The sequence below is a fragment of the Ilyonectria robusta genome (assembly GCF_021365365.1).
Source record: "Ilyonectria robusta strain PMI_751 chromosome Unknown BGZ61scaffold_40, whole genome shotgun sequence".
In the NCBI taxonomy this organism is placed as follows: Eukaryota; Fungi; Ascomycota; class Sordariomycetes; order Hypocreales; family Nectriaceae; genus Ilyonectria; species Ilyonectria robusta.
Genome location: NW_025764474.1, coordinates 56,215 through 82,542, shown reverse-complemented (window position 1 = coordinate 82,542; position 26,328 = coordinate 56,215). Strand labels below are relative to the sequence as shown.

The following is a 26,328-nucleotide window of genomic DNA, read 5'->3' as shown; positions in this document are numbered from 1 at the left end:
ATTAAATATTACTTCAGGCTAACTTCTGGTGTTCAAAGCTCCTCTTGCGTCGTGTCGCCGTCGCCTTCGACTTTATCGACTTTGTCTCACGGCCTGTCCCTCCCACTAGGTCCTCAATCTTCACCACTCCAGTATGGCGACTCAGCCTTTTAATAAAATAGACGACATCTCAGCTGTGATGGTGTGGCTTGCTTCCGTACTGATCCTCACCAGTCTGTGCAGCAGCGAATGGCCCTTGATCCATCGAGACTTCCCCTCCCGGTCACTTGCACTCGTTGATGTCCTCGTGATGCAATCGCCAACCCACGGCTGCATTTCCATGATCCGCAGAAATGGAGGGCAAGTGATCGTCGAGGGAGGAAGGCGCAATAACCCGCGAGGCATACAAAGCCCAGTAAGAGGGAACCGTTAAGCCGCTCGGAGAGTGCCTTGCCGACGACTTTGCTGGGGTCACAGGGGTTCTTTATAAAGCGAGCGTGATGCGGGAGGGTGGCAGGACGATGGCATGAGCTGGTTGCGATCGAAAGTTGAGCAGGATGCCACAAGAAAATTGCCAGGTTTTTTCCTCGAGTCGTGTATTGAGGGCCTACTTCTCGCCCTTCCACTGTCTTCCCATTCTGAATTCCTCCGAGGCTTCCCCTTCTCTTTCATGGTACTCATCTGCACAGATGGGGGCGGAAGGGAGCGGAAGAGAGCACTTGTCAACCACCAACACCGGCTGACCGTCGACACACATGGAGATTAATGCGAAATGATCGCATGGAAATGGTCGTATAAAGGCAGACCAGACCTGATAGATGTGCAATTGCTAAAAATGGGAAATGGAGGTCGAAACGAGATAAGGACATGAAACGGCGAAGGGATAACGCTAAGCATCTTTCGGCCACCCAAGACGACTCCCAGAAAGCCAGAGTGCGTCGGTACTGAGGCACCGAGCAAAGTATACGTATCTTTCACAGGTCTTCGTGTTCGGGGCCACCCCTGACTTGGGCAACAACACGCGACGCCTCGTCCCACGCACGCCGGCTCGACGTGATTAGGGGTATCTGGGGGTATTCAGGGACGTGGGCGTGCATGTGGGCCAGCAGCGCGACCATGCTGATGAAGCTGGCGATGGAGAAGACGTTGATGGAGGTGGACGTTTCTTTGCGGATGTTGATTTTTTGGTGGACGATGTGGTAGAACACTGTCAGAGTCTGTCAAGTGGCCGTTAATATTTCGTGTGTTCGTCACGGTGGGGGCAACAAGGCAAGTAGAACGTACGGTAGCGATACCGATCCAGCCAGGGAGGAGGAGGCGTGGATCTTGAAAGCCGCCGGCGAGGTAGAGGACGTTGGAGGTTATGTAGGCGTTGACGGCGTTGATGGTGAGAAGGCGGACCATGGTGGCCTGGGGGGTGTAGTTGATGAGCCTGTGGGAGAACAAGTCAGTCCATCTAGTCGGCTTACAGAGTGAGTACGGTGAGGACTTACCATCGGGACATCAAGCAATCCGTAAAGAAGAACGACAGGTACCCAGAGGCAAAGCACTATATCCCCAAGCATCAGCACTCAGTTTCCCCTCCTTCAGGCTCGAGCTTCCCCGCGCGAGGCTGGTATACGTACCCATATGGTTGCCAAACTGGTCTCGGTCAGCGCATAGCGGGCATCCGCGTCGATGCTCAGCGCGGCCTGGCCAGCGCCGACGACAATAACGAGCTCCGGGCCGGGCAGCACGCGGAGCAGCAGCTGGAGGGCCGAGGGCAGCCCCCACCACAGGGCGGGCAGGATGGAGACGAGGCGGAGGGCGAAGAGCCACGGGTGCCACGGCGGGGGCACCTTGAGGACGACGGCGACGCGGGGCTGGAGGAGGGACGGGTGCACGGCGTGTTCGGAGGCCGAGGCGGAAGCTGTCGCGGCGGCCAGGGCGGCCGAGGCCGTGTGAGCCGTGTGAGCATGCGGGTGCGAGGCATGCGGGTGCGAAGCAAGCTGCGGTGGAGGAAGATGGCCGGTGGACGAGCCCCGTCGAAGAGGGGAGGGAGTGGCCATCTCTCGCGCAGGTCAGGCCATCGGGTGTGGGCGAAAGGAGGAAGAGAGTTGGAGGCCCAAGAAGATTTCCCAAGAAAAAAGGGAAAAATAGGAGGCGAGAAAAAAGAAAGAGGCCGGCCAAGCGAAGAAGGAGATCATGGGATTCGTGATGGCGTCAAAGGAGGAGAGGAGCTGCGAGCAGGGGGGGGGGGGGGGGGGGCCTTTCGCAGCAGCAGCAGGCACAGCGCACCGCGGTGGGAACTGCCGAATGTGGCTAGGGCCATTGTGGCTGGGGGTGGAGGTGTGGTTCCTGGGTTAGGGGAGGGGATTTCAGCCCATCGAGGCGTGAACGGCGGCCCGTAACGTATTGGGAATGTGGGAATGTGGACCGCCATGGCCGAGTTGTTCGAGGGCGGATGAGGGAAGTTGAAGGACGAGGTTCTTATCGATTTGTTCCTCCGTCCGTTGTATCAGCGATATGATTACTCCATAGGTACTTTGGCCCCGATGAAGAAAAAGCTTACGTGCCAGACGCCACATCCACAACACTTCCCTCCCCTCGGGCCTCTTCTCCACACTGCTACTCGGACAATAACGGCTTGTCTATCCTCTACCGCCTACAAACCATCACAAACCCTCTCCCGCTATCTGCCGTGCGGCCGCTTTGCCAAAGTACTCCTTCGGAGATTTGTCGAATTCGTTTTCCGCCACCCAGAACAGGGCATCTACGAAGCTCCTGGCTGTTAGTTAAAAAGGTCGTCCGTGGCTTGATCCTGGCACCGGGATTCATTCCTTCGAGTTCCTGCATTATCATCTCAATCGAAATTGGCCGGTGGCACACCCGGATGTCGTCCGCATCGCAATCATACGACGGCTTCCCATCGACAATAGGGAGACCAAGGGCGCCGATTTCGGGGAATTCAAGCTGGCGGAGTTGGACATAGAGATCGGCCAGCTGCTCGTGAAGCTTAGCTATTGCCTCAGTTGGGCGAGGATAGCTACGCCACTTCTTCCCCTTCTTAAAGCCAAGATCCTTGAGACTCTGTCCTTGAATATAGTCCATCATAATAAAAGCCGTCTGGATCGGACTGCCCTCGGTGAAGGAGAAGGCGTGCACGCGCGGCACGGGGATGGTAGTCTTCGCCGCGATATATCTATCCTCTGTCAGATGACCGATTGTATCAATACAAAATAGCTAAAAGCTCGGGGGCTTATTTCATAGTAGCCAGCTCAGTCTCAATCCTTTCGTCAATCCAAGCAGCGCGCGCCGGGATGGACATTCCGACAGCCCATCTTTCCGGGGGAGATGTCTCAAACTCGACAAAGATACAGATATTGAAGGAGCCGTGTTTTGGGGAACCGAAAGTGGTGCAAGGAACACCTCCACGATAAGATGAAGCGAGACGGCATATCGCTTCGGTGTCAAGAGAATCGATGAAGCGCTGGCGATTCTTCTCGGCCTTGTCTTTGAGTATGCAATTCCTCATGATGGAGAAGGATGAGTGTTGGCTCTGGCCAGCTCAAGACGCGGCGTATGTGGGAATTAATCACGTGCAGCTCAATTGCACAGTCTCAACCTGGAGAAAGGCAATGCCTCCGGGCGAACCAGACGAACTACCAACAAATCGTGGGCTGTACATATTGGACGTCAATGACACAACCACCGTGGCGTGATGGAGAAGCCAACCAAGTACGGGAATACGCGATCGAGTAAATTCATTATGTCTAAGCCTCAAGGCAAGACTTGCGTAGATGCTTGGCTCACCACGAAGGGGGCCCGCTAGGTCGCGCGAATGCCTGCGACAGAAGAGAAAACTACAAGAGAAAAGTGCACACCATTACCGAAATCCTGATCCCAATCCCATGCCCCCAGTTCATTTCCTTCATTTTCCAGTACTATTCTCACTTGCCCACATTGCTCATGTCCGTCTCGAGACAAGTCAGCGTTTATGAAGCGGGGCTAGCATCCGTTGTATCGACACGAGCTGCTGATCAGGGGCCGCGTCTTGGGTTGCGTTGAGGCCGTCGGGCCCGTGGCGAGGTGGACGCAGTCTTTTTGGTGATGCGCCCAGCTTTCACTGGAGGACGTCGCTTTGGTTGTTGGTCCTCGGCGCGCTCAGTTGGTCGGGGCCGTTGCGCAGGCGCAGGCGAGCTTGGCTCCACGGTAACGAGAGCTGGGTCAACCACTACTGGGTAGACGTGGTTGGTCATTCTCGGGTTCATGTTTGCCGCCATCTCCACTTGGACGAAAGGGATCTGGTGTTGGATCCAGCCCAAGAGGATCTCGTGACGAAGACCCCGTCGCCTGGCGAGCCGGTAGTGGACAGTGGCTGTAACGTATTCATCAATACTGTCATTGCGGAATCTGGAGGTATAATAATCCGCAATTCCACCGTCAAACTCTCCCCGTGCCTGCAACATTCGCATATCCGTGACAGGCCCTTGCTTGGCTGGATCTTTGAGGTCTCGCTCCGCTACCAGAAGCTTTGATCTTGCGTTTTCCACGATTTGTCGCCTTTGCAACAATTCCTCCTCACGGTCCTCGGCACACTGGTGGCTTTCAACGTAGTTGCGCGAGTCTAGCCGTCTGAGGTGACGGGAATTCACGAGGTTCCGCCAGGCATCCTCGTATCTGGGCTCCCAGGACTTGTACCAGGAAAAGTCGGCGTACTCCCTGATCTGGAAGCTGTAGTATTCGAGCCAGGTTGACAACTGGTCTTGTTTCTTGGGGTTCTTGTGCAAGTTGACCAGATGAACCAGGTCTGGTTGGTTCGAGTGCGCTGCAACGCGAGCCTTGGTCTGTTTCAGGTATCGGGGAAAGGAACACTTGTTATGCTGTCTCATCTGGGCCTGCCAGCCGCGAAAGTTCTTCCAATCATGCAATTGGTATCCAAAAATCATCCACGAGTCCTGGTTTGTGTCGGGGAACTCGCCCTGCCAGTATCGCAACAGGCCGTGATAGTCTCTCGGGTTCCTGGAGATGGGATCGATGAGGTCGATGGGATACCAGGGCCGTCCGCCATCCTTGACGAGCTTGTCGTGGCGCTGCCTCTCGAATCGCATGTACTCCTGATGCTGGGCTTCGGGACTCAGGGGTGAAAAGGATTCAGACCGGGATACGAGTAAGGGAGTCGAGTAATTGGAGGGGGGGACAGGTTCATCTCGTTCTATTTTTTCTCGGCGTTCTTGTTCATATGCAGCAACTTCAGTGGCCCAGTCAAAGAGCTTGCTGGAGACTTGGTTGAGGTCAACGACATAGGACCTGCTCCCGTGCCTGATGAAATAGCCTTTGGACCTAGCTAGGGTGTTAGCGGGACTCCGGGAGAAACAAGAGATAGTCCAGACAGGGGGTCTACCTCAATTGGTTGACAAGAATTTCTTCGAGGACTGGGTCAAAGCAGCTGTGGTAGTCTTGCTGCTCTTGCAGATCAGGAGTTTCCATGATTGGTGCAGTTGCGGTGCATGGACGGGAAAGGGGGGAATCTGAGAAGAAGGGAAGAAGGGCGAGTATGCTGAAGATATGGTCTGGGTGGAGAGAGATTGAAAGGTGAGAGATTGGGCGATGAAAGATTCGAGGGATACGAGAGAAGACGGAGTAGATAAGGGAGAATGGAACGCGAGCGAAGAGCGAGGGGGCGGGACGAGAGACGGGACGAGAGGCGGTACAAGAGACGGGACGAGCGAGAGGCGGGACGAGAGGCGGGACGAGACACGGAACGAGACAACAACAACAACAAGATCCGAGAGAAGATGAACAAACAGGAGCAGAGCCGCGTGCCAGAGATGGGCCAGAACTTGGCGGAACTGGCTGGTGGGCTGGCGGGATGAGGAAACGAGGGGGCGGCCAGCCAAAAGCCTCGAATGGACGATGGAGATGGATGATGTTGGTTCCAGGTTTGCTTTGTCGCCGCGTCACGTAAAATGCCGGGGAGCTTCGTCTGTTCCAGTTGGAGACTTGCAGCTGACTGTCGCAGCGCGCAGTCGCAGTGCCACCCCTCCCTGCGAGTTGCAGGTGCAGCGGTACATGCTCAGTGCGTTACGCGGTCAGTGGGTGTGCAGCAGGCGGTGCGCGCGCTGTCACACGGGAGAGACACGCTCAATCATCAGGGAGAGGAGACATGGATGCCAGGACCGGCCAGAGTCTCATTCGCCTCGCTCGCCCCAAGACAAGACAGGCTGGCTGGCTGGCTTGACTGTCTCTTCTCGCCCTTGACTTCCACCCTCCGGCTCTCGACTTCTCACGGCTCCGGCGCTAATTTAACAGTCCAGGTCCCTGGATCAGAGACGGTGGGGCAGGCACATCATCCGTGGTGCAGGATCCATCATTCCTCCCTCCCTCCCGTCGCCGGTTGGGATCCTCTAACGCTGCTCTCTCTTGTCCAGGGTGCGTGCGAGCTCGGTAGCGTTTGTTCTTTTTGTTCGTTGCTGGTTCCACGGACGGATGGATTCCCCTTAGTTAGGTTGGTTCTCTAGGGCCCGCCCGTTCTCTGGGGCTCCGGGGGAAACGACTCCACTGAGGCCCGCCGTGTCCACTGCTGTGCGGCGGTGGGTTCTGGCTTCGGGGAGGTCCGGGCGGTGTTGGGTTTGGGGGGGACCCTGGGGTTGGGCTGCGGGCTGTCTGGGCTACTGTAGGCTGCGCGGGCTGTCTTGGGATCGCTCCTATGGGCTGCTCCATGGGCTACTGCGGACTGTCTAGGTAGGCTCCCTCCTATGGACTACTGCTCCTATTTTCTGCTGAATGCTATCTGGACTGCTGTGGCTTCCTGTACGCTATCGGCCGCTGTGGGGATGGAGAGAATAGAAGGGAGAACAGTGGGCATCTGACACCTGAGCACGCAGATCAAGTCCGCAATAGGCGCAGAAGTCTCTCAACCACGACACCATCTCGGTGCTTTGAGGGTGCTCTGTGGGTGCATTATGTGCATCATGTATCTTGTGAGTGGCTTCCTCTCCCTGTTCGCCTGAGTGGCTTTTTTCAACCCAGCGGACATTGTCTCGTCCAATCCATTCCGCCTCCTGATTCCGCCTCCTGATTCCCTCCTCAATTCCTTCCCTCCCTCCCACCTGTGCGTGTCGCAGCATCCCTCCCCTCCATTCACCCCGTCGGCTCTTCTCCCGGTGCGTTGCCCCATCCCATCCGGGGCCCATCCCATATCTCACTGCTTGCTTGCTTGCTTGCTTTGCCTGCATCAGCTTCAACCGGCCTAAAATTGTTGACGTGGTATCTCGATGCATGCATGTCCCAGCTGCATGACCTCGGCGAGCCTCCTGATTGCACCGGGATGGGCGTCCTTGGTCCATGGCCTTGTTGACCCCCCATGTGCCCTCCTTTTGATGAAACTCTCAGGTCGGCAGTGGTTGCACCAGGGTACGTACCTTTTTACGGTCTAACTTACCGGCTGTCTCCCGGTCCGCAACGGGAAATTGATCTGCCCCGGTGCTGACGGTGCGGGCCGCACCTAGTCCGTCGAGTGAATCTTCCCCACCGGCTTACCCTAGAGCCGTTTCCTGCAAGGGATAATCATCAAGATCCCCCTGCCAAAAACTAAAGACAACTGCATCTCTGGTGTTTCCATCTTCCTTGAGATTCTTTCTAATTCCTTCTTGCATAAAGTGCCTAGTTGGGACCAAGGTGGACAAGTCAATGGATTTCTCATCTCATCATCACTGATAACCGTCTTCACAAGATTGTACTGCACGTTGGAGCTCATAGATTTCGGTAAAGACTGTGGGGATTCCCTGAGACTAAAGGTAACTAAGGAACACTTTACACTGAAGACCAAAACTTTGCGAACAAATTGGAATCAACCCGTGCGTGCGAATCACACTCCGTCCACCCTGGAGATTTTCTGAGGCTGGGGGTAAACTGAGGACAACTTCACACTGAAAAACAAAACTTTGCGAACAAAATGAAACCACACTCAATCCATCCACCACCCATTCACTCTTCATCCATCCGATCCCGTGTTTCGATACCATCCACCTCCCAATGAATTCTCAAAGAATTCTACTGCTGATTGTTGAGTCGGCCTAAGCCGAGCGTTGACTCCTACCTAAACGGGCTATCGAAACCTGGGATCATCCTTCAAGAGAAGAAGCATGGCGGGGAGATTGGAACATCTATTCCGAGGCATCCATGGAGATACCAGAGAGAGCCTCAGAGAGGGCCTCCTCAGACACATGGGAGAGGGTACCCCCACGCACATCCTCCGAGGCATCGGGGGAGGTATCCCCGGGGGCACGACGAAAGATCACGTCGACTTGAGCAAGGTATGCCTCGCGATCGGCATTCATCTTGTCGAGCACAGCTCGGGAGTCGCCCCAGAGCGAGGCACGAACCTCCTCAATCTCTCGGAAAGAGAGGGTGGAGAACCTGGTGAGCATCTCGTTGTACGCCTGGTCGTACATGCTGGTTGGGGACATGATGCTGGCCATGAACCAGAACCCCCTACTGTGCCACATGTCGGTCATGCAGCCGTGGAGCGAGACGTGCGGTGTCCTTGAGAGGAACTTTGTGGTCTCCGTGGCCATCAAGAACTCCTGCTGTCTGAAGCAATCCATGAAGAACCTGCGAGCGTTGCTGTACTGGTAGGTGTTTTCGGCGTCCTGGACGTGGAGGCCAAGGAGCCAGTGAGGCTCCTGGAACGTCTCCACCGGCAGAACACAGAGCGACTCGATGTCCAAGAGACAAGTGATGTTGAGGTTTTTGTCGACTCTGAGGTGCCGGAAGTCGAGGTCTGCCAGCTGAGGGATGAACAACCCGTCGTCGAGATCGTGCTTGAGAAAGTTGTCCTTGAGGCTGCGAAGGATGACTCTGTAGGCCATCTGGCTGCGGCACTCCTGCTCGGTCGCGCAACCGTTGGGCTGTTGGACGAGGCCGAGATCCTTGATTTGCAGCATCTTTTCAACAAACTCCTCAGTCGTGGTGAAAGGGCCGTCGCCGGGGCGGGTCGGCGAAACCTTCTTTCGCTGGAAGACGGACGTGGTGTGCATAACAGGGCGGCTGTTGAGGGTAACAACACAGTTGTTGTTGATGATGAAACAGCCGATTCTGTTCTTTGGTTGCTTGGCGATGCTGAGCATCAGTTTGGAAATGCTGTGAGAGATTTTGATCTGGTGGATCTGGTCATCTGCAATCTGATCCCAAACATCCGCGAGGTTGCAGGTCCCGGGAGTATCGACCAACTCCACGACGACGTATCCAGCGGGCAGCTTGTTCCCGCATTCGTGAGGGTAGTAGGGAGACATGAGGGCGTCCGGGCTGTATCGGGGAATGAACTCCCGGTTGTACTTGTACTTATCCTGCTCTTCCTCACCCAACTGGGCTACATGGGTAAACTAGGTGAGTTCTTGAGTTAGCTTTCCTGAACAAACCCGCCGTCATCGTTAGGGGTGCTTACTTGCTCTCCGTTGGGTAGACCATACCCAAACATGAAGGGAATGCGAATCTCAGTGCACTTCTCGGACATCCAGACATGAGATCCAACATCGATGCGCATCTTCTCCTCAAGAGCCTTTGGGAAGAAGTCCTCCCCGAAGGCGGAGGGGATGTAGCACTTGAAGAGGACCTTGTGGACATTGTCGTGGACCGTGTCGTAGACCTCAACAATGAAGCAGATGTGATAGTCGCCAACCTGCCAATGCTCCTGGGGGGCAATCCGGGCGATGGTACCGCGCTCGAGCCCAACGTGGTGGACTGCAAGGGCTTCGGCATTGTGGCGGTCGACCCACAAATGGTTGAAGAGTTCGTGGGTTTCGGCACCTCGGTGGTGTTCGATGATGACGTTGTCCTCGCACTTGCGGGCAGCCTCGTACGTGATGGTGCCTCCAGGGATGTGGAGCACCCCGAGAGGCTCGAGAGGCTGGCGAGGCCCCGGAGGGTCGACGTTGCTCATGGCGAGGTGGGGGTTGGGCTTGGAGATTGCCGCTGCAGAGAGGAGAGTTGAGTGTAGAAAGAGAAGTGATTGAGAGATTCGGAGGGTTGGAGATGGAGCGTTTGCGAGTCTGGAGTGAGAGGGACGTAGTGTATTTATCGTCCTCTCATGGCTCCCCCAGAAACTCCCCCTCCTCGTCGAGGAGCAGGCTCCATGCTCTCCGCCTTCGAGCTGTGGCGAACAGACGCCCGCTAAAGCTGGCGCTCACCGGCCGCTCGCCAGCCTGATTTCGGATAGCGACATGAAGCAAGGCGGGCTGCATCTCGAGGACCAGGATTGGCGCTCGAGGTTTGCAGCCAGTTGCGCCGCCTGGTTCCCGCTGCAAGTACACAGTCAAATATTGCTCTAATCCACACGTGGACCCGGCCTGTCTCACCCACGTTCTGGCCCGCCTCAGCCATCCCTGCGAGCGAGGGCTTGATGCCTTTGGATAGAAGTGTTTTCACACGCCCTCCAGCACCCTATCACCCAGCGCCAAAGCCCTTCGTGCCCCGCCCAGGACGTTGGATGTACTGGTCCGTTGTAGTGACCTTGTTTTAGCTGCTGACAGCAAACGACGCCAGAGGATCCAGCGGGGGCGGCAGAAGCAAACGACAAACTGCATAACGACATTCGCAAGCCTCGCCAGCCTGTTGATGCGCCGCCGATCTGCGCGATGCCGTTCCCCTCTTTCGTTGTTTGTGTCGGTGAATCGGCTGGGCTGGTCTGGACTTTCCTGCTATGCCCGTTTGCGAGATGGTGTGAAGCTCCTCGACCGCAAGTTGAAACGAGAGGCCGCACAAGAAGGCATAGCGGCGGCCAGCTGAACAGCTGAGCAGCGAGCCGGAGCGAAGTGACGCGAGACTAATGTCGACTCCCGTGCTTACGGAGCGAAGATGAGGTCGTTGTCGCCTCCGTAGACGAGTTGCCTGCCCGTCCCAGCCCGTCCCGCCCGTCCACGGCGTTGCCTCTGCCTAGTATCGGCCACTGCCTTTCTCTCGTTGAGTATCGGACCGCCTTTACGAGAATTCCGAGCCGGTCTGTGTTATCAGAAAGTCCCAAGGCCGTGTCTCGCGGCACCGCTACCCGTTTGCGGACCCCGTGTCTCGATATTCTGCCCGTTCCCGAGAATCACGGCAAGATGCCCAATTTTGTCGACCTGCAGAAGGTCATGCCCTGCTCTGCCCTGCCTGCTCTGCCCTGTGTGCCCTGCGTGCCCTGCCCTGCCCTGCCCCTCCAGCCTGATCCATTCGCACCGCGCCGTAGCCGCTTGGGTCGTTTGCTCGAAGACGTCGTGCATCTCGCCCGGCGTGTCTCGGTTCTGCGCTCGCGGGGTTGGCTGGAGTGGTTTCGTGCAGCTGCCTCAAGCGATGAGGTGTATATTAACAGCAAAACAACCGTGCGCCGGGAGTTGGAAACAAGGCAGGAGACGGGACTGAGAGCTTGCGTCAATATGTGATCATCCGTGTTACGCCCACGCCAGCCAACCATTGAAGCAGCGCCTGGTTGTGCAAACCCACAGAGGCCGCAGGAGGAGAGGCGCATATCTAGTCTCAAACGTTCTGTGTTGAGGGAGGGGGACTCAACCCGGTAGAGTGACGAGCTGTCCAGGGCACCGGCGAACGACCAGAGTAAGGATCCTGATGCTTGGATTGATCTACGACATGGATAGCGATTCATCCTAGGGCTGAGGCAGAGAGCAGACATTCACTTTAGGGTGATGCCTTGATGGATTTAGTGTAAGTAGAGTGAGCCTCTGCGTCCCCGACTACATAGCCTGATGCCTTCCACACCATCTCCCTCCACAGCATCGCCCTTCCACATTGTGAACCACCCCGCACGCCTTGTGCTCCATCACTCGTCATTCCATTCTCTTCCAATTCTCCTGACCGCTTGGCGAGCCTTCTGTACCACAGCTGATCCTTGCAAGCGAATTGGGTCATGGGAGCCAACCTAGCCCAGCTGAACGGGAAGCCACATGGGCGAATGAATCCGCGTTTCGCTTCTTGTCACCGACCCCCTCCCGACTCAATCGAATAGCTTCATGCCGACAGCCAATGGCCTGATCCCTGGAGCTATTCTTGGTAGCCGCCACACGGTTGTTTGCGAAAACGAGGCTTTCGATTCGGGTGCCTCCCATGCTGCTCGTTGATCGCACGCCGACTTAGCACGCCGACAAGCGAACAAGCAACCAACCATGTACGACATTGTTGTTGAGAAGAAGAAAGTCCAGATGCATGCACTCTCTCGCCTCTCATTGCTTCGATTAAGCTTTGCCAGCATCTGTCCGATCCTAGTTCCGTTTCGTTTGTGGAGGCGGAGTCAGCCACGCCCTGCGGCTCGCACAATGTCGGGGAGGAGGTGGCAATGGTTCGGGATGCAGCATGCTTGCAAGACTCACATCAGTACGATTGCGAAAACACTTGTGCGCCCGCTCATTAATGCCCGAGGGAACACGAAGGGCAGCCTGAAGGAGACCCGCCGGCTCGCAAGTTTCTAAATGTGTGAACTGAGGCCTAGTGACACAGGCCGTTAGTGCCATGGCGAGATACCCAAAGCATGGTGTTGTGAGACACAGCCTGCCCAAGCTGTCAGTACATGGGCGCCTACGGAGGTCTTTACAACGGCTTCTCCCGTTTCACGAGGTCGCACGACGAGTGGTCTCAGAAAAGAGGCAACTGCAATTCCGATATTATGGCGCGATAATTCTCTGCCGTCTTCCGTCTGCTGCCTATTGTCTGTCGTCTGCCGTCTATACGACATCCAAATACCAACCTGAAACCCTGCCCAGCGAGTCCAACCAAGTCAACAGGTCAACGGGCAACGGGCCAACGCGGCGCTTGCACAAGGAAACTTCAATAGTGTGTAACACTGGGGCTTAAGCTCCAGACAACGTTGCTCCGACCCAGCCAGTTGGCTTGCAACAGCGACAGCTTTGGTGGAGTTGCCGTGTCCAGGCCCAAGCCTCAATGGCGTGTGCCACCACACTGCCCGCCAACCTGGTTGCTTTTCCTGGAGAGGAGAGATAACGGCAACGACAGAAGTACCAAACATGAACTTAGAGGACTGTGTCCGTGGTCAGCTGCGGAGGCACGCGCCCGGGCTTGTCTTGGTTGCCTCGTCGGGCACCTCGCTGGCAACATCGCACAAGCCCTCGTCTTGCAATCAGGCTTGCAGTAAGATCGGCATGCTGAACCACCGCCCAGCCGGATCGGGATCTAGACGCGCCAGGGTGAATACAACAGCCATGGAATCTCAAGGCACAGGGTGCCTTATCTCGCCTCCACGACAGTGAGATTGAGGGGGCTTGCAGTCGTCATCCCCGTGACAGCATCTGTACTACATGCGGAGCAGCCCTCGCTCCCTCTCAACGCTGACTGCATGGAGCGGAATGGCGGCATCTCTAAGGAAGAATTAGATCTGTCGTGCATCCCATGCCGGCCAATGAAGCAACGATGATGAGAGTGTGGCATCTCTTTCGCACTTCCCGTTTCTCCCCCACAGTGCCGAACTGAACGCTCCCGCATATCTTGTCCCTCCATCACTGTGCTGGACCGATGGCCTCTTACACTGCTCGCTACGTCGGAAGACCGACGCCAAGCATGGTCAGGCGGGCGGCTCCAGGAAGTCCAAAGCGTCCTTCCAACTTGTACGAAGACTGTAGAACCTCTGGAGCTTACGAGCCAACAAGATGGCTCACGCTCTTTCAGCTACCGAAGCTGTCCCACTGGTATTCGCCCACCTTTCGCTCTACCACAACTCGGTGTCGTCTCGGGTATGTCTTGGTCCTTTGCTGTGCGGCGGTCCCCCCTTCTCTGGCTACAGCGGTCTGCACGACCAGGCTCTGCCCGTCACTCGTCTCTTGCGTGTCCCCCCCCCGCTTGTGGCTTTCCGTACGACGGTCGATTCGATACGTGCTGTCTTCGATGATGTAATGGTCGACTCCATGATGAAGCGACTGTTTGTCGACGAGCTCCCTTTGGGAGTAGAATGCCTGGCGTGTCGGAGTTCGGTCTTTGTATTCTTCGTCAGCCTGGTCGGCAAGTTGAGTCGAAGATCGGTCGATGTATCTCGTGGCTTGTCTCTCGATGGTACGGGGATCTGGGAAGGGTTTTCTGTCAGCGCATTTCCAGTGACTGGCGTTGGATGAGGGTTCCCATGCGCCTGCTTGTGCAGAGTGCCTCCCACACACACCATATGGGGACTTCAGCAGTCACAACTCTCCTTGATGCTGTCCTTCTGCTCTGTCTCCCAGATTCCTTGCTGCGGGGGAGCTTGCCAGTGTTTATCTCCCTCGTCTCGTCGCAAGTCGTACGTCCGAGTCTGCGGTCGACCTGTCTTTAGGCCGTCAGCTCGCACCTTGCCCGTACCATTACCAGTGTTATGTCGGCTCCGTTGTGGTTCAAAGGGGGTTCTGAGGATGCCCTTCCAAGTCTCTCGCCAAGGTCTCTCGCTGAGCAGATCAACCTGGCCGGTGGTGTTGATTGAAACATCGGTACCGTGTCGCTTCTCTGATGATTTCCTTTGCTCTCGAGTGATTGCATCCGGCTGTGTGTAGCATCAGTGATGTTTGCTCAAGAAGAAATCACGGCCCTTTGGGATCCTGCCTGGTGGATGGGCTTTGTCAACGGCCAAGGGCCTGAATAAATGCCACGTAACCTGTCCGCTTCTCCCCCATCAGGACGACTCTGATCCAAGCCCCAGACTTTTGTGCTGTGTCCCGACAGAGTATCGTTGAGGACTCCGTGACTCTCGTGGGACCTGATCCTCGCGACAGGACGGCCCTGGGCCCTAGTGTGCACTTGCGGGAAGACTGCGCGCCGCAACCAAGGGTTTCGTTGGCCATTTCGTGATCTCGTAGTCCACCTGCTGTAGGTCTTGCTGGACCCAGAGATCTTGGAGGATGGCCAGTCGTCTTGGCGTCGATCTTTCTGGTATCGAGGGTATTGTACCTGACGCGTCTGGAGTGACCAGCCTCGTCAAAGTTGTTGGCAGAGCGTGACACAGTCGCCTTGAGAATGTCTTCGAGCACATTTCAGTGCATTCTCGGTTGAATCCTTGGTGATGGAGTGACTGAATATTGGCAGAAGTTAGCTGATGGTGTTGGAGTCAGGTCACCTCCCACGAAAGAGGGTGTGGATACCGCGGAGGCCATGCTGCAGAGCACCCGCAGCGGCTCTGTCTACTCATCCATCCTCTGCGTCCAAACTTCAGGTAGAGTGTCTGAAAATTGGACTCGGACGATATCAGGCCTTTGGAGATGGTGCAACAAAATATTATACTGCTGGAGTTCATGGGGGAGGATGGAGAGAGGGTCGTGGGGGGGCTGCTTGCATCCAGGGGCGCTGGGGAAAACACCACCACCCTCTGCACTGCACTACGAGATCCAGGGGAAACTGACACGGCATCACCACACTGGCAAAATAACAGCCAGCAAAGGGCTTGGTTACTCCCTATTATTTTGGCATTTCTCTCTGTCTCACTACGGAAGATGGAATTATGCCACTTACACGGAGCTGGGCGTCCTACGTCGACCTGGTCTTGTTGCTTTCCCAGCTGCCAGTGGGGATATCATCGCCTACCTCAAGCTGCAGACACCACCAACATCAATGGAATAGTTTGCAACCACTGCAGCTTGCCAATGCCTCGTGCAGCGGAGCTAGTGGCATCTTTGCATCAGCCAGACCTGGGGGGGGGGGGATGTCGACGAGCCTTGCTGAAAAGATTTTACAGGCATGCAACGGAATTTCGATCAATAGCAATCCTCGAGGAGCCTCCACGGGCCGTTTATATTGTCCTGATTAGTCGAGCTGGTGGTTTTGGCGCCTGAAAATCGGTGTTATAGAGCTGTTGGCCCCGAGGGACGCATCGTGTGGGAGCTCCTAGGGCTGCACCTGCCTTGTTGTTTTTGGCTGCTAGCTGCGCACCTTCCCTCTTCTGTTTCCTTCTACTCCTCCACCTCCTCCCCTTTCCTCCTCTCCTTCCCTCTTCACCACTTCCCACTTTTTTACCTTCCCACCCAAACACCAGACTCTCTACTCAACACTCTCTCTTCGAGCCTCAGCTGAGATCCAAGGAACTTCCTTGTGTCCTCAACTGGACTTGGGGGGATTGTAAATTCATCTCAACGTCGAGCTTCTCTTGGTTTCCTCGTCAGAGTTGTCTTGTATCCTCGTTTTGGGAGCTTCTTCCCCATCGCACCCCTTTCTTGAGGCTTAAGCATTGTGCTGCAGCACTCCTTTCGTCTAGTTGATCTTGGTCTTCTATCTACTTCTCGCACGTCAGCTTCAACTAGTTTCAACTTCTTGTTTACTCTTTCCATCGTGGTTACCACGCTCTCTCGACCGTCTTGCCTCTCTAAGGGTTGTTGCCAAGGTAAACCAGCCATCTATCACCTTCCCCCTTGTACTACACATTCCTTCGCAAGGTTACTGGCCTGGGTAGCATACCTGCCTGCCTCCCTAAACTTCTCGCGTCACACCTGCTAACATTTTCGTGAAATGCAGGTGCTTGTCAACTTCCAAGATGCCACCGTACTCTACCAAGGACTTGCCAGAGGCAGGACGCAGATCCGAAAGCCTGCGGAAGTCTGTTTCGTTTGACCAAGCCTCTTTCGCGTCTCACTCTGACTGTATATCTTCATCGGGTAAGTCGCGTCTCATTTCTCCCTTTTTTATGACCCCATTACTTGCCCTTTGCTTTTTGGCCATTCATTCACTGGGCTGGCTTCCTACTTCCTACTGCTTGCTTCATCATTGAGTCCGTACTTCACATCTCTTTCCTTGTGCCGTCGCAAAGGGGTGTGCAACTTGGGCTTCTGTGCACCAAAGTTGTCCACCCTAGCTCCTTTCTACGCTTGTTTGGAGATAATGTGTGGGACTTGCGTTCCTGGTTTCTCTTTCAAGATGACACCTTGGCACTCCATCTATGCGGTAGCTAACTAAACCAAGCTCTTCGTTCTCGGAGCTCCTCTCCTGGTTCTCGGTAAGACCCCCTGTGATGTTCTCCTGTCTTGGCTATTACCTAACACCACTCTAGTGATGCCATAAAGTCAGCCTCAGACATTGGAAAAGACTCTAGCACAAGGTACTAAAACTTCCATTGCTTCTGTCCCGGGACACATTCTAACACCTTCTTTTTAGCCAGTCTTTTACTAAGGGGAGCGTTTCCGAAGACGACGTTTTCTCGAGCAACGAGTCCTTCCTGCCCCATGGCCATGGTAATGAACGTCGAACCGAGACTGAGGTCGGTCTTGTTGTCCGAAATCCTCCTTACGTCGACCCGCAAGTCATCTACTCTCCAAAAGCCTGCGTTTTTATTGCCAAGTAAGTTTTTCGCTATAGTTTTAAGGAAGTTAACGCGAACCCCGTCTAGTTTGTCCAAGTTTGTTGACGACGCGACCTTGAAGGCCGAGGTCACCAAGCTCTTCAGCGAGTATGGAGAATGCTTTACCAAGATCAAGCGAGATCACAAAAACACCCCTATCGCATTCTGCCAGTTCACAGTGAGTAAGACTAAACAAGCGTGTGCTCCTCGACTGATATCTTGTAGCAAATCGCCCACGCAAACATGGCTCATATACACGGTCACGGACGTATCATTATTGATCGCGGTTGTAGAGTTGAGATGGTCAGGGGAAACCGTGAGTCGTCTACCCATGTTTCCTCCACCCTACATGCTTATCTAGATCAGTGACCTTTCTCGTCTGGAAGCGCTCCGGAGAGCGCACCTTGCTGAAGGAAGCCAATTCTCTACTGGAACCCTACGGTGCGATTTCTAAGGTGGAGAATCTGGAGAAGGAGGTCCAAGACCTCTACTTTCTCCCGCTCTCGGTGATTGTCGAGTACGAGATGTTCGACGCTCGCCGGGATGTTCTCGGAGTAAGTACTCATGTCCTAAACCTTAGCCCTAGGTACCCTTTGTGCTTAATTTATTCGGATAATTCTAACCATTGTGTAGTCCATGAAAGGCCACCCTGTGTTTATGGTGAATTTGCTTTCAACTGTGCTCTCGACACGCCCTCCTAGCAAAGAACAACACAAATTGGAGATGGAAGATCAAGCAGAGTTGGAGCAATACTACAAGGATTCTCGGTCCATCTACGTTGGAAACTTGCCTCCTTGCGCCAACGAGGATCTTGTTCGCCTCATCACCACCCCCTGTGGCGTAGTGTTGAGCATCCAGATGAAGCAGGTTACTTCCACCAGCGGTAAGTTATGTGCCGGTGTTCAATCTTCTCTTTGCTTACCATTTCCTTCAGGGGCCGTCTTCCGCCATGCTTTTGTCGAGTTCGACAATACTGAATCCCCCAACATGGCTGTGCAGTATTGCGTAAGCGTCTCCTTTTACTGTTTTTCTCATTCGATAGTGTCACTGACATTTTTAGCACGGCCGAGTGGTCGAAGGGTACCCAATCAGGGTTCAGAACAAAAAGCGCAAACTCCCAAACACTCCTCAGCGAACTCCCTCTGGAGCCACGACTCCCGCTAGCTCCTTGCATCAGCACGGAAGATCTTTTCATCGCAGTGCATCGTCCAACTCCAGCTTTCCTCGCCACCCTCGCCACCATCGCCAGCAATCGGTTGTCGATCCTTGGTTGACGTCGTCGAGAGCCATGACTCTTCGAGCTCCGACTGGCCCGTCTGCGGGAACCAGGTATCTTACGAATGCACCCTCGCAAGTCACTTCTCAGCCTCTAGCGGGTGGCCATACTCACGTTGAGCAACCTGTCACTCGGGCCTTGCCCCAGATCGATGGCCCTCAGGCTCACCCCCAGCCGGCCGTCACTCAAGACTGTTCTGAGCAAGTCGCTGCTCAAGCCTGCCCTCAGCCAGCTGATACTCAAGCCCACTCTGAGCGAGAGCGAGTTGCTACTCAGACCCGCTCCGAGCCAGTCGTGCCTGAAGCCCACACTCAGCCAGCCGATTCACAGGCGTCTCGCCCCGCTGCTATCCGAGGGTATCCTCAACCTTCAGCTACTCGATCATTCTCCTCCGTCGCTGAACTGGCTGCCGATCGTGCCGAGCAAGCTGCTGAGCGTGCCGAAAACATGAAACTCCGTCGCGCGACTTCTTTGAACATCCTGGATACCCACCCAGAGGCATCGGAGGATGGTTCGCTGTCTCCTGGCAACGGTGACGAGTCTTCCGATGACTATTCTACCTCGCCTGAGAAGCCCGCCGAGACCTTCGAGAATGAGGCCAAGAGTTCCGGGAATGTGACCGAGCGGGGTACCAAGACTGTCAACAGCGAAGCCATCGTCACTGAAAACGGCTCGCAGCCCGTCTTTGATCCCACATCGCTGGTTGTCGCCCACCCACCCCAGCAGTTCATGCAGATGGGGCAGCAATCCCAGCCCTTCGTCAACCCCGGCTACACCAACGCTGATATGCAAATGCAATCCTACATGCCGCCTCCCATGGTGCACCAGAACATGCCGAATGGTATGGCCCACATGAACAACAACCAGGGAGTCCAGGGACACATGAACAACAACCAGGGATACATGAACAACAACCAGGGACACATGAGCCTCACTCAAGGACACATGAACAACAACCAGGGAGACATCAACCACACTCAGGGACCCATGAACAACACTCAGGCACACATGTACAATGCCATGGCAAACATGCACAACGCCCAGGCTCCCATGTACAATGCTCAAGGACAAATGCTTAATGCTATGCCGCAGCAGATGCACACACAGCCAAACACCTTCTTTCCGCCACAGGGTATGACCAATGCGATGCCACCTATGCATCAACAGGCGAACCCTTATCCGGTCCAGCAATACCCACCCCAGGGTATGCAGATGCCCAATGCCATGGCACAGGGTATGGCACCAAACATGTCTTTCGGGTATCCCCAGAACCAATTCCAGCAGCACGCGCCTTTGCAGTCGGCTCATCACCAGCTGCCTCCTTATCCCCAGTCGATCCAGTATCAGACTCCTCACCAGGGCTTCACCCACAACGCCCTCGGGGGGCAGATGCACCACTCGACCGTCCCAAGCATTCCACTTGAGACACCAACTGCCGGGCCAATGCCTGGGCAGATCCAGGGTCAAGGCCAGAGCGGCACTCAGCAGCAGGCGGCTACCGTCGCCAAGGAAGCCAACTGACCAAACCATTGAATCAAACTCACCAAGCCCAAGGGCTCTGCCTGCGTCGCCACGCAATTTCTGTTTCTCTGTACGGTACACAATTTTCGGTTTCAATGCATGCGACGCAGTTTTCAGTTTCACTGCATGCCACTTCATCAATCTTCACAAAGGTTCGAAGACGCAACAAGTCCATCGATCTTCACAAGGTTCGAAGACGCACAAATTCATTGATCTTCAGAAATGCTTGAAGATGCAACTAATTCATCAATCTTCACAAAAGTTTGAAGACGCAACAAAGACATGCTCAGCTTGAGGATCCCGGTCCTCTCCTGCTAGCTGTCCTGACTGCTCATGCACCTGTTTTTGGGAGGGCCTGGAAAGACATATCAAGTCTGGATTCTAATTGACTTCGCTAGTTTTAGTTCTAGTGATTGAATAAAGGCATTCCTCCCCCATTAAATTGCATTTGTGCATGTCGCACGACCCTAAGTCGTGCTGGTGTGATCCTCGTTTTTGCTCATACGTGTAGTCTGGTGCTGCTTCGGGCTGACCATCCAAGACGCCTGTGCGATGATTTTATGTGCATCTCCCTTAGGATAAGTCAATGAGCTGGGTATTGGTTTCTGTCCCTTTCGGCTGCTAAAATGCCCGCATCAATACACATCACTGACCTCACAACACAATCCAGTACGGGCACTTGCTACGCGTTTTGGCGGTGGACGTCAAGACTGGAAGGAGGTCGGATGAATCTGAGGCATATGTCGTGTAGTAGGGAAGCATCTCGTGAGATAGAATATCGGGTGGATCATAGGAAATACTTTAAACGGCTATTTTTAGCAAGCTATAATAGCACTAATAACAGATAGAAATTTATATAAAAAGATATATAAATAGGACTTAATAAAAACTATAATAAAATAAAATAAAATTTTATTTCTGGTATTTTATTTATAATTAATTAGGACTTTTTAAGGCTAAGAAATAAAATAAGATTTTATTTTATTAAAATGCGATGATCCTCCCCTCTGTCTGCTCCGACCCCCCAACCCCCGAGACGTCCCTGCTAGCGACTAGCTAGCCTAAAAGTCCCTGACCGCCTGTCACAGCCTTCTAGGGGCTGTAGTGGCCCGGCGTCTGGAGTCACAAGCGACCTTGCGTCGGGTTTCGCGTCCGAACTTGCCGCACCATCTGACGAGGCCGATGCCGATGCCGACACCATTACGGTAGAGTCGAATACCAGGGTTAGGGGTGTGACACTCAATGCATGGCGCATGGACTGCTTAACGTAGCAGTACTTCTGCGGTGGTCCTTTCAGCCAGCCGTTCCGCTTTAGGTCGCGCAAGGAAATCGGAGTTGCGAGGGCTTCTAGCCTGTGAATCTCGTAGGCGTACTTGACAAGGTGTTCCCGTCGGCCCTCATCAAACTCATCGTTTCGAAGGCCGGTGGGGTCCTGGATCTCGCCCGGTCGCTTGCCAGCGCTGATGGTGGCGACGTACTTGACGGACGACGCAGGGCTTGTCTCGTAGATCCAGAGCCGCCTCACTTCGGCTGGGAGAAGGTAGTTCCGAAATTCGTGGTTCTTGACGCGGCTCACAATGTTGGCAACGTGCTGGGGATGGATGGAGATGAGAATATCGCTTTTGCAAACTTGGTGCGCCATGGTTGTTGTGGTTTGGCAAGGATGGAGCCAAGAAGGTGATGGAGGAATGCGTCGCGGTGAAAGATGTCAGAGAAAGGAAATACATCACAAGCGGATCGGCAAAATGACGCCGTGGCCAAACATCGGCTACTTAATATGTCGGCAGCACTCGGTGCGGCTCGCAAGGTTCGCTTTTAACCATGAATCACTTCACTGGGGCCGCCTCAAACTACTTCAGAGATGATCTCGTGACCTGGCTCTGCAACCGCGTGCCGGAGACGCAGATCAGCATCTTTATTGGAGCTCAGCCGAACTCGTCCCCTCATATGGGCAGCATATGCAACATTGCAACGGCCTTCGCACTGAGCCAGCAGCTACAAGCAGCGGGCAAGGCGGTTTGTGTGTGTTTCGACGCAGTCGACACCGCCCCAACCCCGGGACGGGATGGCAACCTTCGGATCGACGGCATTATCTATCAACGAAGCCTCCATTGGAGCCAAGTCGACGAGGCGTTCCTCGGCCAGTTCAGCGAGATCCTCGCAGAGTTTTCCTGCATATCAGGAGTTGCCTTCACGATGAGGAAGCAAGCTCAGATCTTAGGCAGCAGCATGGCACTCGAGCACCTCCGCGACATAGTTTCACAGCGCGCCCAGCTCGGGGCCGTCCTTTCGCCCAAAACTGGGCATCTCGGCATACGCGCTGCATGTCCGGTCGAAGGCTGCGGGCTGAGCGATAAGGCCGGCGTCCGCAACCGTTACCTCGAAGACGACAGCATCTCATTCCATTGCCTGGCGCATGGCGACTTTGCTATCAGCCTTCACGATCCTCAGCAGGCGGCAAGACTGGAGCTCAATACGCCCATGCGGAACTTGCTCCGCAACCGACTCTTTGGCACCGATCCCGCCGCTCACTGGATCCAGGTCATCGGGGCCGACTACGCTGGCTTCTACCAGGAGCAGCTCCTCTGGCAACCACTTGCGGCGGCGGACATGCCACTCGAAAAGCTCCCTCTCATTGTTTACAGCCCGCAGATTCTCGACTGGTCCGGCGCGAAGCTCTCCAAGAGCTTGTACGTGGAGCCGTCCGCTTACTCGTATCTGCGAGGCACAAACCTTGAATACATGCTGGGCTATCACCTACTGCCGGCGAGCGGGTTCACGCTCGAGCACATCTACCGAGTCTGTTCCCAATGGATCGACCAACCACACAAACTCTTTCGGGCCTACTCGATTTACCATCTCCATGACCTCCTCACCGCCTCCAGGAACAAGGCAGTCTCGAGCCCGGACGAAGGACGCGGAGAAGAGTGATGTTCAGTTGGGACGAGATACAAGTTGAGAGTTCTTTATCCGTTTGAGTCCGGTAAGCCTCCAATCTGGTCACTACAGGCAGGGATGTTGGGGCAACAAAATACAGTCGCTTAAAGGAGCCTGTGCTCTGATAGTACTTATGGCTCTCATCTCCAACGATGATATCTTCTACTCTCTTTCAAAACAATGCCTGTCCATTTTTAAATTATCTCCAAGTGAGCACCGCAAACTCTACCTTCTTCTTCTACATTGACTACTACGGCATCACTGAACATCCATCAATCTCAAGCCGACCTTCATCCATCAAAACGCAACAATTGGCGCCCTCAGCCACGGCCAGTAAACATCCTGCGCCCACTGCCGGAGGATCTGCAGCGCATAGACAATCTGGTAGATGCCCTTGGAGGTGTTCGTAGTGCCGATCGTGACTTTCTGCCGGAGCTGTGTCTGCTGCCCGTCGGTCGTTGTGATGACGAGGTGCCAATCGTGGCCCTGAACGATGATTCCGGGGATGAAGTCTGGGAGGGGGTACGGCTGGACGGCGATCTCGGGTTCTTGGGGCTCGGCTTGACCTTGTGAGTTGGTTTCCGTCGAGTCTGCGTCGCCATATGAGTCTTCAACTGTACCCTGCCTAACTTGTTGCACAGTCCTTGCCCCCTCCTCAGCAATCTTCTCTCTCCTCTGTCCCTCAACTAGCTGACGCAAAAAGGACCAGTGTGCGCTTTGCCAGACGACCAGTTGCAGCATCGCGCCGTCCCAGCCCGCACCGGTCTTCTTAGTCTTGATGCTCAGGGCAATGGGTCGCTCACGCAGAGGTCGGTATTCCGTGTGGTTGAGGACTGCGCCGGGCAGATGTCTTCGGAGGTTGGTGATGGCGGATTGTAGTTTTGAGGCAGCGCTCGATTGATCGAAAGCAGGGTCGATATAAATACAAAAGTCAATCATTCTCAGAAGTGTTGATGTTGCGGCGTATTCAGGGAGAATGTTGGCCGTGGAGCTGGGGAAGACAAGTTAGCTTATTCCTGAGCAGGGAATGTGTGGTTGGATGCACCTTATCAGGAAGTTGATGTGATGCTTGAACTCTTCTTGGTCTGGCGATTGTAGCGCCAGCTCGAGAACTCGCTGATGCACCGAGGCATTCAGGTCCGCCTCGGCGTGACCATTGGTGCTGCACTCAGCTGCTGCAGCGAGAATGCGGAGGACAGCCTTGGGCAACGGAGTCGGTCCAACAAGATGCCGCTCGTCAGAGAAATGCCAGGTATAGCGGCGCCATCTGAAGTTGTCATCTGCAGGCAGCGCGCCTCAGACTGACGTCGCAACGACCCCACCTCCGCTGGAGATGATCTTCTCCATCGTATCGAGCAAGTCTCGAAGCGCCGGCGGCGGATCATGCAATGCGGTGAGCTCATTGATACGTACGCTTCGGTCGCTACACTCGAGGAAGCTGGCATTGGGGCTATACGAGAACAAGGCATCTTTGCTGCGATGGGCGGCGCTGAGACGATGGTTGGTGTAGTTGGATGGTTTGGGCGTGGGAGAATTGAGTCGGCGACGTTTGCGCCATCGCACGGCGTTTACGTTGGCGTCTGGAGGAGGAGGAGTCTCGGGTGTCGGCTGATGGTAAGGTATTGAACTCAGCCAGTCGGCTAGGCTCTGCGCTGCCATTCTTGGTGGAAAATTATGTGACGGGCGAGACGGTTGAGGTTCATGTTTGGTGATGGATCATATTGGTGTTTGGCGGGGTAAACCGATAATGGCGGCCCACGCAACGCAGCCCCCACGCTGTGCTAAGGTAGCCATGGAGCACTAACACCCATATCCTCATGGATGAACGACTGTGCGGCCAAGGTGCGAGGCTCTGTGTGGTACGATGCAAGCGAGAATGGTAGAGTCTGGTCGTGGCTGTATCGCGACGCGTCGGGGCATGCTGCTCTCGTCCCGATGCTTCCTGATAGCTGTGAGCCTCGCCACGTCTGTTTCCGTTTCACGCGCTGAGCTGATGGCAGCTTGGCGGACTGGGCGTCTCGGTGTGCTCGAGCAGAGGGACGGCATGTTCGTACAGCGTCGAGTCCGTACAGAATTGTGCGGCCTGAAGATAGCACGTCATCTGTTGCATAGAATCTAGGTCGCCGCGTTCTCGAAGCCTCTGTGAGAGATACTCCGACAGATGTGGCAGAGGGCTCTTAATACGGTGGCACATTAGACAGGAGCGGGCAGAAACAGGGAATCAAAATTAAAAGCCTAAATTGATTATAGGGCTATAGCCGCTGTACACCACTATAACTATAGCAGCCTACAGTGGTCATCGCCCTGTATTTTATAGCAGGCTACAGTAGGTATCGTCGCGATAGCCCACTGTAACCCACTAACAGGCTACTGGGCCTCCAGCATTGTGCCCATTCGCTCGCTCTTCATTATAAGTCATTCCACTCTCCTATCGTATGAAAACATTGCAATCCATATTCTAGGTTGTCGTCCAGTCATTTTCTTCTATCCTAGTCGGGCCGAAATGGCCCACGAGCTACCCTCATGTCTTATCAAGGTCACCTTCATTTGTCGGGGTGACTCTGCTCTGCTGGCCTCGAGGCCTCCATCGCCGCCATGCTGACCACATGAAGACGGCCAGCATCCTGACGCCCGAGATGCAGACTGGCCACTTACTCACCTTTCCGAATTAGCTTGTGGCTCAGTCTATAACCATCCATTTCCTCGGTCCCGACGAACCGCCCGTGAAGCTTGTCTCTTGAGTTTCGTGTAATAAGGCCCGTTTAGCCCTGGAGGTGCCTGTGGGCAAGCCGGCATTCAGGGCGTTCCAGAGCACTCTGGCAGCTCGCCCCCCCAGGAGCTGAATGAGAGGACAACAGCCCGCTATTGGCGGCTGCCCACAGAGCTGGCCCCCCAGCTGCGTCCAGCTCTTGGGCCAAGTCAGCCCAATGCAGCCACATGGGTTGGTTCCCTTGATGCTGATTCGACAACAGTGACAGGGCCAATATGCCCCACATAAAAAGTTCACAGAATTTGAACTGATTGGTGATTGACAATCACTGTGTATATTCTTTGATAGCACTGTATTCCGCACTGTAGCTAGACATCCTCTCTTGGATGGCGGCAGCCAAAATCCCCACACGACACTCACCACACCACTTAACAGATTCACGATCAACACTAAACTCTCAATGGTCGCTGTGCCAGTGGCACTTGACCCTTTCAATCTCGGGTCGCGAACTCCACGTCATCTCAAAGCTATCCTTGCCGAGAAACTCAAGGTCGTCCACGCCTTCTGCCGCTCTTTCGACTCCGCCGCACTCGAGTTCAGGTCTGGCCGCGATATGTATGTATACCACACACCTTCGCC

The 26,328-nt window shown here is 54.8% G+C and overlaps 8 protein-coding genes across 8 annotated transcripts; 2 read left to right on the top strand and 6 right to left on the bottom strand.

Moving 5' to 3' along the window:
* Positions 1-953: 953 nt before the first annotated feature.
* On the bottom strand, positions 954-2,027 carry BGZ61DRAFT_540119 (N-glycosylation protein-domain-containing protein; the record flags this gene model as incomplete). Its single annotated transcript, XM_046254869.1, has 4 exons — positions 954-1,196; positions 1,264-1,411; positions 1,473-1,528; positions 1,605-2,027. The coding sequence occupies 4 exons, from the start codon at positions 2,025-2,027 to the stop codon at positions 954-956; spliced, it is 870 nt and encodes a 289-aa protein (XP_046095747.1).
* A 303-nt stretch (positions 2,028-2,330) lies between these two features.
* Positions 2,331-3,484, bottom strand: BGZ61DRAFT_465116 (uncharacterized protein). The gene has a single exon (XM_046247539.1). The coding sequence runs from the start codon at positions 3,070-3,072 to the stop codon at positions 2,617-2,619; it is 456 nt and encodes a 151-aa protein (XP_046095746.1). The 5' UTR covers positions 3,073-3,484; the 3' UTR covers positions 2,331-2,616.
* A 213-nt stretch (positions 3,485-3,697) lies between these two features.
* BGZ61DRAFT_403588 (uncharacterized protein) lies at positions 3,698-5,893 on the bottom strand. The gene is made up of 2 exons (XM_046243109.1): positions 5,363-5,893; positions 3,698-5,301 (listed from the first exon to the last, which is right to left on the bottom strand). Exons 1-2 carry the CDS (start codon positions 5,446-5,448, stop codon positions 3,999-4,001), a joined length of 1,389 nt encoding a protein of 462 aa, XP_046095745.1. The 5' UTR covers positions 5,449-5,893; the 3' UTR covers positions 3,698-3,998.
* A 1,921-nt stretch (positions 5,894-7,814) lies between these two features.
* Positions 7,815-9,901, bottom strand: BGZ61DRAFT_566634 (uncharacterized protein; the record flags this gene model as incomplete). The annotated part of the gene is made up of 2 exons (XM_046255934.1): positions 7,815-9,344; positions 9,407-9,901. The coding sequence occupies 2 exons, from the start codon at positions 9,899-9,901 to the stop codon at positions 8,127-8,129; spliced, it is 1,713 nt and encodes a 570-aa protein (XP_046095744.1). The 3' UTR covers positions 7,815-8,126.
* Positions 9,902-16,788: 6,887 nt separating this feature from the next.
* On the top strand, positions 16,789-20,042 carry BGZ61DRAFT_485745 (uncharacterized protein; the record flags this gene model as incomplete). Its single annotated transcript, XM_046249747.1, has 9 exons — positions 16,789-16,851; positions 16,971-17,005; positions 17,062-17,244; positions 17,294-17,423; positions 17,471-17,561; positions 17,612-17,799; positions 17,879-18,128; positions 18,180-18,250; positions 18,306-20,042. The coding sequence occupies 9 exons, from the start codon at positions 16,789-16,791 to the stop codon at positions 20,040-20,042; spliced, it is 2,748 nt and encodes a 915-aa protein (XP_046095743.1).
* A 1,204-nt stretch (positions 20,043-21,246) lies between these two features.
* Positions 21,247-21,684, bottom strand: BGZ61DRAFT_311694 (uncharacterized protein; the record flags this gene model as incomplete). The annotated part of the gene is made up of 1 exon (XM_046238817.1): positions 21,247-21,684. A coding segment is annotated over one exon (438 nt), but the record flags the coding sequence as incomplete, so codon positions are not given.
* A 498-nt stretch (positions 21,685-22,182) lies between these two features.
* BGZ61DRAFT_465106 (uncharacterized protein) lies at positions 22,183-23,003 on the top strand. Its single transcript, XM_046247538.1, has one exon. It carries the CDS (start codon positions 22,239-22,241, stop codon positions 22,971-22,973), a length of 735 nt encoding a protein of 244 aa, XP_046095741.1. The 5' UTR covers positions 22,183-22,238; the 3' UTR covers positions 22,974-23,003.
* A 273-nt stretch (positions 23,004-23,276) lies between these two features.
* BGZ61DRAFT_540112 (uncharacterized protein) lies at positions 23,277-24,638 on the bottom strand (the record flags this gene model as incomplete). The annotated part of the gene is made up of 3 exons (XM_046254868.1): positions 23,277-23,970; positions 24,025-24,246; positions 24,286-24,638. The coding sequence occupies 3 exons, from the start codon at positions 24,636-24,638 to the stop codon at positions 23,277-23,279; spliced, it is 1,269 nt and encodes a 422-aa protein (XP_046095740.1).
* Between the last annotated feature and the right edge of the window lie 1,690 nt (positions 24,639-26,328).